This window comes from Nicotiana tabacum, chromosome 22 (genome assembly GCF_000715075.1).
Source record: "Nicotiana tabacum cultivar K326 chromosome 22, ASM71507v2, whole genome shotgun sequence".
Lineage (NCBI taxonomy): Eukaryota > Viridiplantae > Streptophyta > Magnoliopsida > Solanales > Solanaceae > Nicotiana > Nicotiana tabacum.
In genome coordinates, this window is record NC_134101.1 from 216109266 (window position 1) to 216120683 (window position 11418).

General features: G+C 33.8%; 1 protein-coding gene across 1 annotated transcript; it reads right to left on the reverse strand.

Moving 5' to 3' along the window:
* Nucleotides 1-869: 869 nt before the first annotated feature.
* Nucleotides 870-11023, reverse strand: LOC107761579 (uncharacterized). Its single transcript, XM_016579814.2, has 6 exons — nucleotides 10669-11023; nucleotides 9716-9921; nucleotides 7264-7486; nucleotides 2365-2450; nucleotides 2133-2224; nucleotides 870-1301 (listed from the first exon to the last, which is right to left on the reverse strand). Exons 1-6 carry the CDS (start codon nucleotides 10768-10770, stop codon nucleotides 1075-1077), a joined length of 936 nt encoding a protein of 311 aa, XP_016435300.1. The 5' UTR covers nucleotides 10771-11023; the 3' UTR covers nucleotides 870-1074.
* Nucleotides 11024-11418: the final 395 nt, after the last annotated feature.

Genomic DNA, 11418 nt, shown 5'->3' on the forward strand with positions numbered 1-11418 from the left:
TTCTCCTTTTATAGTTGATTCTAGGAGAAGATGTAATGCCTTTGTCTTAATGAGGCAATTATGAGCAATAAATGACATTAAAAGAAACGTTACACAATCATTTCTATTTAATTCAAATATTCTAACGTATTTGATATTTAATGTTGTATTTAGACTCTTTTACGTCATCAGATTCGTATCTTCAACTTCTTCCGATCTTCGGTCTTTAAATAACTCGAATAGGTACGAGACTCGTACCTATTTTAGTAACGGTCCACACCTATGTTGCTTTCTTTTTCCCTTATCTGTTGCCGCCCGTGCCTCTTGGCTATTTATTGTGTTTTGACCATTTGACCAGTCCATGTGTCATGCCACGTCACCTACAATGTAAATTCAGTTTTTTTCCAATACAAAGACAAGTGGCAATAAAAACATATATCAAAAAACGGAAGGAAATTCCAAAATAAGATTGAACTATGAACTTGGGCTAAATTGGCTGTGGATTAGAAGGCAAACATATGAACTGTGTGGCAACTTATTGAGAGAGAACATACCAACAAGCGAAAGTTTACTGTGAGTTAAGCAAAGCCTAGATTTAGAAAATGGTTGGTTGAATCAGGACCTCGGACCAAAGCTGCATGTCAACAACAACAAACCAAGGGAATTCTCACAAGTAGGATCTGAAGAGGGTAGTGTGTACACAGACCTTACCCCTACCCTAAGAGGATAAAGAGATTGTTTTCGATAGAAAAATTTGTAGCATCTAAAACACAGTGGACAGAGTAGTATGAGATGTTTATTAAGCATTTCGAATGATTTGATAATAAAGCTAAAATTTTCTCAGATCATAAAGGTAAATAGGTCATAGACTATCCAACAATTTTCTGCCATCTAAAGGTATTTTCATATAAATAGAAAGAGGGTACATCAACTTCAGTTTCTTGGAGAAAACTAGGAGTACACGAATAGAAAGAGGGTTCAACAATTGCAGTTTCTTGGAGAAAACCAGATAAATGGAAGGGAGGGTACATCAATTTCAGTTTCTTTAAGAAAACAAGATAATAAACATAAACATGAGCTAGGCTGTAAATGAGTTCAAAACGGGAAACCAAGCTCTATGTTAGTATGTGAAGTGAAGAAATTGTAGTCATGGTGGTGAAAGGAAAGCTGCTTCAGCCATGAATCTGCAGCACTCTGAAGATCATTCAGTTTTTCATAATCTTGTGCATCAGAGTTTATCCATATATCATTTTGCATCCTGTATGCAGCTAATCCAAATGGACTAAGACGAATCCTGCTATCAAAATTCTCTTCTACAGCATCTGAAACATAAAGCAAAGGACTCAGTCAGGTGGGTGCAACTAAAGATAGCTAGTACATGTTATTTTATCAGCTTATTGTTTATAAATTTGTAGAAAAGTTACTTTAGGAACTTTAATTGTATTTACACTACATTGTCATGAAGGTAATATGAGCGTAGTGTAAGCCCAAGGGTGTGACCTAGTGGTCAATAAAGTGGATAAAAATCAAGAGACCAAAAATATTAAGTGACCTTTCCTATTTGTTTAAGCCTTAGTGGTCAAAGTTATTCGATATTTTACTGGTGGGAGACATGGGCAGATCTACATGGAGTGTTATGGGTGCTTAAGTACCCGTTATCTTTGACCAAATTTAATAGATTTACATAGGCAATTATCAAAAAATTTAGGTACCTATTAAGTAAGACCAACAACTAAACTCCTTTTCCCTCCTCTTTTGATTTTTTTTTTTTTGGCAAGCACCCATCAGGAGCGGCTCTAATGTTATAGATAATAAGGCATGTGTCTTAGGCCCCCAAATTTGAGGTGCCCATTTTCTAGAAATAATAGGCTAATAGGTATTTTTATTTTTAAAAAAAAATGTAATACTTTTAGTACAAAAGTAGATTTTTTCATATAAAAGGTAAGAAATTTTTTAGGTATGTGAACTTTTAGACGTCACAATAAACTTTAATTTTAGGCCACATATGTGCTCAAGCTGCTCCTGACACCCATAACTTTAAAATCTTGGATCCATCGTTGGTGAGAGATATTAAGTATTCGATTTTAATATTCGATGAAATATAGAGATGCATACAAACCGAATGAATGGAGAGTAATGTAGAGAGTACATACCTTGGAAAGATGATGACAATGTGTGATAAGTAAGAAAGCTTGCGGAAACATTTTTAACAATTCGTTTCATTGCAACATGGTAAATTGGATACCTAATAATGACGCAAGGCAATAACTTAAATGTGTAAATAAACAAATAAATAAACATGACGAAGAAATCATTTCTTTTATCATATTTCACTAGAGCTATATCAATTTATAAAAACATAAGAATAAGAAGAAAAATATTTACCAAGCAACAGCCATCCAACTTGCAGCAGACAAGTCAGTGGTCTTTAGTGTAGCGAGTCCAGGATAATTCTGAGATAATTCAAAGATCTACAGCAGCCAATAACTATATTAGCTTGTAACTTGGGATTAATAAAATTTTCGTGCCATAAAAAAGCTGTGAAATATTAATACAATAAATGTATACTCCTATATTGCCTTTGGCATTTTTGGACTGACAGAAATTTCAATCTGTTCAACCAGAAGTAGGATACTGCTTCAATGACAAAAATTCTCTCCAACTGTGTTGAATTATCATCTGTCTAGATAATCGCACTTCTAAACCTTACCCCTATACAACAACAACAACCCAGTGTAATCTCACTAGTATGGTCTGGGGAGGGTAGTGTGTACGCAAACCTTACCCCTACCCTGGGTAGAGATGTTGTTTCCGATAGACCCTCGGGCATCCTTTCCGACAAGAACTCCCCACCTTGCTCTTGGAGTGACTCGAACTCACAATCTCTCGATTGTAAGTGGAGGATGCTTACCATCAGAGCAACCCCTCTTATCTAAACCTTACCCCTATACTACATCAATTTTAGCTTGACCCGCTTAATGAAAGTTTCTTTAAAAGGAAAAGAGTCAAGTTTTTTCATGTAGTAATGGAAGTTGAGCAATTTGGTCTACTATTACCAAGTCCCCCCCCCCCCCCCAACACACACACACAAAAAAAAAAAAAAAAAAACCAGCCCCGCTGCTAGGAAACAATCTCGTTTTGGCCCTTGACCCCTGACAGAATTTATATCTGAGGGTAGTTTTAAATTCTAATTATAAGTTGGGTAAATTTTGGATCTTTTTTTCTCAAAAAATTTGAATTTATGTAGTGCCGGGCTCCACTACTGGCAAGGGAAAAATGAGACAATTTGGTATGGGTGTGAAAGAACTAGAAGTGTAATGAAAGGCAAAATTAAGTCAACTTTGAAGTTATAAGGGCTGATCTCATTTCCTCTTTATTTTATTTTTTTTCTCCGCGCGCATATGTGCATCATTCTTTTGGACCCTTTTTTTTTTGTTTGCGCGCGTGTGTTCTTCTTTAATTTCCGTTAAACACAACACCAATGGGACCTTTAATAATAAATCAATAAAGAATCTTATCATCTGTTAGGTGGGTCAGTCAACCGATTGAGTTGGGTTGGGCGACTGGGCAAGGTGGGCTGAGTGACATTGATCAGAAATTTCATGGGTGACTATACGGAAAACTTGTTTCTCTACAATAGTTGTGATGACCCGATAGGTCATCTTATGTTTTAGAACTTAATTCTGCTTAAATACCTCATATTATCCCTCCTCGATTTGCGTGTGTGATCCTGGTGTTTTTTCGAAAAGCGTTTATGTTAAAAACTGAAAAATATGAAATTTTTGCCTTAAAATTCATTTGAGTAACGTTTTGAACAAACGGATCCGGATTCGTATTTTGATAGTCCCGATAGGTCCGTATCGTGATTTGGAACTTGGGAGTATGCCCGGAATCAAATTCGAAAGTCCCTAACCCGAGTTATCGCACTTTGTTGAAATTTGAAAATTTAAAAGTTTAATGACTTTGAAAGTTTGATCAATGTTTGACTTTATTGATATCGGGTTCGTATTTTGGTTCTAGAACCTGATATAGGTTTACTACTATATTTATGACTAGTCTGTCAAATTTGGTGAAAAACGAAGTTGGTTTGACGTGATTCGGACGTCCGATTGTGAAAATAGAAGTTCATGAGTTTTCTAAAAAATTTCCTTTGATTTGATGCTCAATTCGTAGTTCTAGGTGTTATTTTGGCAATTTGATAGCGCGAGCAAGTTCGTATGATATTTTTAGATTGGTGTGCATAGTTGGTTTAGAGCCCCGCGGGCTCGGGTGAGTTTCGGATAGGCTACTGAGTAAATTTGAACTTAGAAACATTGCTGATGTGCTTCAATTCTGGTGCAGGCCTCAGACCTCACAATTGCGAGGTGAGGCTTTGCATTTGCGACCTCTGATAGGTTCGCATTTGCGAGCAACTCCTCGCATTTGCAAAGAGTAGTTGGGACACCTCAAGTTCGCATTTGCGAACAGTACTCCGTTTTTACGAAGTGGGACTAGGTGAGGCTTGATCGCATTTGCGATCAATTTGGTTGCAATTGCGGAAGATCAATGTTCGCATTTGCGAACAAATTCTCGCAAATACGATGACAGCAGAAATGGGAGGACTTCGCATTGCGACTGTTTCTTCGCATTTGCGGAATACGACATCTGCGACTGATCAAATAGCTAAAAAAAAGGGGATTTTCTCTCATTCTTCAAATTTTCAAAACAAGAAAACCCTAGGCGATTTTTCCAAGCACCCTTCTTCCCCAAATCATTGGTAGTGATTCTAACCTATTTTCTTTCAATCGTTCATTACATTTACAAGTTTTCAACCAAAAATCTAGTATTTTCATGGTAGAAATTGGGAGTTTGTGTAGAATTAGAGATTTTTGTAAAATTGGGATTTAGACCTCAATTTGAGGTAGGATTCCAAAATAAATTACATAACCGGGCTCGGGGGTGAATGGATAATCGAGTCTTGGTCTGAATTTCGGGTTTGGACCAAGCGGGCCTGGGAGTTGACTTTTTCAATAATGACCTAGATTGAATCCTTTGCAATCGTGGGTAGTTCCTAAGGCTTAATTTGAATCGTTTGGTCGGTAATTTCCTAGATTCTATTCGTTCGGAGGCTTTTTCGAAAGGTAAAGTTGTGGTTGAGCTTTGAATTAATACTTGGAGCGAGATAAGTGTCGTGGTTAACCTTTACTTGAGGGATTAGGATTTGTTTGTCTATTTGCTGCATGTTTAGATATTGGGTACAACGTATATGTGAGGTGACGAGTACTTATACGTTGTTTTCGGGTTAAAGCATGCGGGTGGGACTTGTTCCTTGTAATTATTGCTTACTTTGATCATGTTATCCATTCTTAGACTAGTTACTTGTTAAATTGATTGTTCTTACCGCATTTATGGGCTTTTGTGATAATTAAGTATTGTTTCTAAAGTTGAGTTGGTATTGTGGAACCATTGTTGAAGTAAGGCTTGTTCTTGTTGATCCTACCTCCCTGTTATTACTTGTTCATTGTTCTATGGGGAGATTGTTAATGCACAAAGGGTAATGCCATGCTGTATTGTGAGTGTTAATGCACGAAGGGTGATGTCGTGCCATATTGTGAGTGTTAATGCACGAAAGGTGATGTCGTGCCATGTTTTGAGAGTTAATGCACGAAGGGTGATGTCGTGTCATATTATAAGTATTAATGCACGGAGGGTGATGTCGTGTCATATTTTGAAAGTTAATGCACGAAGGGTGATGTAGTGCCGTATCTATTGATCTATATAGAAAGTGAGAGTAAAAGCACGAAGGGTGGTGTCGTGCAGTATTATGGTTTCATTGTGAAGTTGAGAGTAAAAACACGAAGGGTGATGCCGTGTAGTTTTTTTCATTGTGCTTATTTGTTTTTACTGGTTAAAGGTATATTGACTATTCTGGTTATCATATCCTGCTGTATTTCTCGTATCTTGTACCCCCTTTAGCATGTCCCCCTCCCAATAGTACATGCTTAGCCTTTATTTATTGTTATCTTGCACGTATACTGTTATCTACATTGGTTTATTACGTGGGTGACTTGTCATAGCCTCGTCACTACTTCATCTAGGTTAGGCTCGATACTTACGGAGTATATGGGGTCGGTTGTACTCATACTACACTCTACACTTCTTGTGCAGACTTTGGTACCGGCCCTAGTTGTTCGTGAGGCGTAGCAGCTTGGATTTGCTCATTGGAGACTCGGGGTAGATCTGCTGGCGTCCGCAAACCTTGAAGTTCCCTTCTATTTTTCCTATTTTACTGTTTCTTTTCATTCAAAACAGTTGTATTTCTTTCAGACTCTGTTTGTAGAAAATTCTAGAAGCTTGTGAGTTGTGACTCCAGATCCGGATTGTATTAAATTTTATGGGATTTTATGTTATTCCGTACTCAGTTTTAGCTTCTTTTGGCTTAATTGATCCTGTTATTGAAATTGACTAAAATTGGCTTAAGGAATCCTCTAACGTTTGCTTGCCTAGCAAGTGAAATGTTAGGCACCATCATGATTCCGAAGATGGAAAATTCCGAATCGTAACAATAGTCCATGCAGAACTTATGGCATTACTATTTACTATCATGGCTATAACTACCACTGGAACAGCTCAACGAGATGCTGGTTCAATTCTCGCTATGCCTTATCTTAGTAGGTGTTTCCGCTATTGGACCAGCTAAATTTGCTCTGATCTAGTGCGTGTCTGCTCCTGTTTGGGTTCACTCAGCAAAAAGCGGTACTAAATTATTAATGAGATAGATACGATCAATTCATTTTAACTAAAAAGAAATACTCACGACACCTAAGTAATGATGTTTTTTTTTTTAAAGTTAATATTTATAAATTTCATGCGATAGAATAATTGTGTGTAGGAAATTCTGGGTCAACTCATAAGGAGTGTTTTAAGGCCCAATAAGGTTATTAGTTAACCCTTAGATATTCCTATATAAGTACACATAAAATGTACAACTAAGAATACATGCAGTATTTTCCTTCGCCTAGTTTTCTCCTAAAAAATCAAACTAAAATTTAGAATGTGGAATAAGGGTTGTTCCATAATAACGTGACAACCACCACCGACCAATAATTCCAGCCGCGATTCCTTTCAGATTTCCGCTTCCGCTTCACAAAAAATAAGTAAGTTCTTGTTTTACGATTTACGCCCTATCTAATGTGTTTAGATTATCGCGTTCCAACATTGTGCAACCAGCATAATAATCAGTTTTACAATCAAGAATTATTGATTTGTAATTGCAGTAGTAGTTAGAGCATCAACTTTGTGTACCTTGTCTGCAAAGGGAATTCTCCAATATGGAGTGCATATCTCAGAATACTGAAAATAGAGATAGCCCAAGCGATCTCTTGAAACCTCCAGCTGATCAAGACATGAATCTGCAGAAATGGAGTTATTACTTAAAGACCTTGAGAGCTTGTCCGTACTGTCACTTGCATCACTCCAAGACTCCATCTCAAAATCAGTGCCATCTACTTCATCTCCAGATGAGTTTCTGCATAAAGTACAAGCGATCGTCAAATACTCATTCTATCCCAATTTATGCGGTCGTATTTGAGTCGATACGAATTTTAAGAAAGAAAAGTAACTTTTGTAAATGTAAAGTTAAATTATAAGTTATCTCATTTAGGTAAAATAGAAAATAAAGTTAATTTTTTTCTAAATACGGAAGTATGTCATTTTTTTCGACATATTAAAAAAGATAGTATGACACATAAATTGAGATGGAGAACGTACTTTTTTCAAAATTTACTTTAGTTATTATTCTTGATAATAATAACAACTTTTGGTCCTTCCAAAATTGGTAAATTCGGATTTGGTCCTTGTGAAAATGTGTATTTATTGTCTGTTTTGTAGAAATACATTATATTTGGATTATTTTTAGAACTATATTACCGTCAAATATGAAATAACACTATATATAAATTTAACATAACCCGTAAGTAATTAAGTAGTGGAACCATCATAATAAATTTGTAAATATTCACAAGCAACGGGATCAAAAGTTTACATTTCAATTCATTGAAGGTTAAATGTGTTTAGTCAGATATTACAAGGACTAAAACCAGAATTTACCAATAACTGAAGGATCAAAAGTGCTTACCCTATTATTAAAGTAAAACATAAAAGCGGATAATAGAAGAGAATGATGTCAAAAAAACTGCTTAGGGTTGAATTAGAGTAAGAATGAATATCACGTTGTCCTTCTTTAGGTGAAAATATTGGATAGTCACAAAGTAGTTTATTCTTAAAAACATGGTAAATGACTTGTTATTGCTGGTAAAATGACAGAGAAATTGAAAGAATCTTTTATACAGCTTGCGCATAAAATTTAAAGTTCATCTATGTATGATAATGTCAGTACTATTTGGAGAATCCAACAACTTTTATTTACACTTTTTAAAACATTGTAATTATATCAAATAAAATATATGGTCTATAAGATTATTTTTTTTAGTTTTTTAATAATTATAAAATATATAAATTTATTTTAAAAATTTTAAAAATCAATATCTAAATTTATACCGAATACTAATTAGTACTGTAACCCTTGTACTCTCAAACTTTGACACATAAAATCAAAGGAAGGAGTAGTAATAATGAAGAAGTGATAGTGGCCAAGAGGGATGGCACCCAATTGAAAAGGGGAGAAAAAGAAAGTAAAAGACGATGCAAGTTGTATACTTTGTGGCAGATATTCTAGGAACTAATTTTTATAGATTAATATTAATATGTAATAATAATTTATAAAAGGTAAAATTTTAATAGATAGTTAAATTTCAGTGAAGCTACTCTCATGTGCAGAGTTTGAAACTTTGATTGCATCTCCTTGTATTATATAAAATGATCACACAAGAATAGAGTAATTAAACAAGATTAGCAACTTATTAAATATGATAAATAAGATAACATAAAGATGAAATCTAAATTTTGGCTTTGATTTTCAAACTGGTGAAAGAAGAGATCAAAGTCGACAGCGCAAATTATATCTATCAAAAACGGTTGAATTACCCCTAACAGAGAGACTTAATTCTGTGAGATGTTCGAACTAATAGCATATTAGCATGCATAGTCATAAAACAAAAAAAAAATAGATGCAACCTACTCTTGTATGATAATATTAACCTAATGTCACTGGTATATACGAGGTATATATGGTACTTTTGTGATAATTTTCTATCCGTAAGATATATAAATACTAGTATTATTTATCTGTCTAACAATTTCTCTTAGGGGTTTATATATGCTGATCATAATTGTTGTTATAATTAATATTGAGAAGTTTGATCGAAAAATATATATACTTCTATTGAAAAAAGAGGGTCCAAAAGTACTCAAAAGGGAGTCTAGGGGGTACAATTAAAAAAAACACATGATTTTATGTAAACCGATGGGTTTAGCAAGGAAAAATCAAAAAAACAAAAAGGGTATTGTGCAAATTGCAAAGGAAACATGCAGGAGGGACTTGAAATAAAGTCTTAGCACATCCAAATATGTTTGTGTTTGGTTCAAATCCAGGATATAACCAGGATTAAAACCTGAATTACTTATCTCATCTTCTATGCAGGATAAATTATACCATGATTTTCATATAAATAATATCAACTTGAGCTACTACCTAATTTAATCTCCAAAAATTTTAACGAGATAATTCACATATAAGACTTTATATTTGCCACAAATGAAAATAGGAAAAGAGAAATAAATGTATTTTTAACTATACCTCGGTGTAGAAGGTGACCTGATTGTGTAAATCTGAATTGCAGATAAATAAGGAGCATAATATTGTACAACAGTCTCATCTTTTAAAGAAATAGGAGCACCAACACCATATGCACTCCATTCTTCATAACAATCCCACAAATCTCCAAGTGTGAAATATTCATCACCATTTGGATTCCACGTGCTACTTTGATCATCCATGTTACTCTAAAATATTTAGCACAAAAAAATAGTAAAAATAAAACTAAAAAAGAAAGTAAGAGACATAACGAACAAAAAGAGAAAAAGAACATCGTAAAAATTACGAGAAAATAATTAAATAACAATTTAAAAGAAAACAAAACAAGAATTCTCAACAATGACACTGTCGTAGATCAATTGAAAAGGACATATGTGGTAGCACATTTGTTTTCGACAATAAAAAGTTACCGGTTCAATTCGTGTTATCCCAATAAAAATTAAAACATTTTTCTCAGTAAAACGTATTCTCCTCAATAAAAAAATATTTTTTGGAAAAAATTAAAAAATTTGGCCGTAATAGGAAAAAATGTGAGACCATTCTGCAGATTTAGAAATTAAAATAAAAAGGCTGATGTTTTGATAGGAAACAAGTTGTTGATCAGAGGTTGTAGCATTGGAAAATTCACCAGAAAACAGGAGAAGAAACTAATTAAGAAAATGTTCAATTTTCAAACAGAATTCTGGAAAAAAAACGTCTATATATAATTTTTTCTGATAAAAAAAACAGAAAATTTGAATTTCTTGACAAATCATATATCTCTATGAATACAGTAGAAATAGAAAAACACAAGTAGTCAAAACAAGTTTTTTATGTAAAAAATTCTGGGAAAGTACAGAAACATGAATGGATAAAATGGATTCAAAAAATAAAAATTAATTCCAAAACTAAAGCACAAAGATTTATTACAAAAAAATAAAATAAAAAATAGTTACCCTTGGTAGAGGTTTTGAAGGGACAATGGGTGTCACAGATTGAAGGAAACTCTGGAGATTTGATCTTCTTGTTGACAAGAAATCAAGGGAAAAAGGTGGCATTTTGATATATCACCACAAAAACAAGAAAATTTGCTTTTCTCTTTGTTTTTTCAACTCTAAATCAGTAAGCAACTAGTGATAAATATTCACTAGCCTTTACTATAAATAATGCTAGTGTTTGAAGATTCATATAATCTCAAGAGACTTTTATGCCAGAGTTGGATAAGAATAATAAATTTAAGATTAATTAGAGTTGACAAAGAGAACAAAATCTAAATTTTCACTACCTTCACTAGCTATCATTCTACAAATGTTTTAGAGTAAGCTATAGAAGTAAATTCTTGATTGTACAAGAAAGAATGACGGCAAAGAATAGTCATTTAACATGAAAAAAAGGAAAAAAAAAAAAGGGAAAGAAATAGAGTAAAAGAGTTGCTAGAATAAGAAAAATAATTAAGAAAATGGAAATGAAAAGGATCAAAGAAGAAAAAGGACAAAAGGAAAATAATTAAGTGGAAAGGATATAACGGAGAAACATTAATGGTAACAATTAATAAACTCATGTAACTAATTTTTTTTCTATCAATAGTTAAATGCTAGCATTAACTGATTTCCTTTTAAAGACCCTTGAATTAGTTTCTTAGGATTCTTTATTTGTTGATAAGATACAGATGAAATAGGCAATTCTCATCCTATTTATATATTGTT

Bases quoted from the DNA above. Each gene is read 5' to 3' on its own strand.
- LOC107761579 (XM_016579814.2), bottom strand. From the start codon at position 10,770: ATGCCACCTTTTTCCCTTGATTTCTTGTCAACAAGAAGATCAAATCTC. The intron at 2,225-2,364 runs GTAAATATTTTT...CGTCATTATTAG, and splicing joins AGTTGGATGGCTGTTGCTTG to GTATCCAATTTACCATGTTG. The intron at 1,302-2,132 runs GTATGTACTCTC...TTTATGTTTCAG, and splicing joins ATTGTCATCATCTTTCCAAG to ATGCTGTAGAAGAGAATTTT.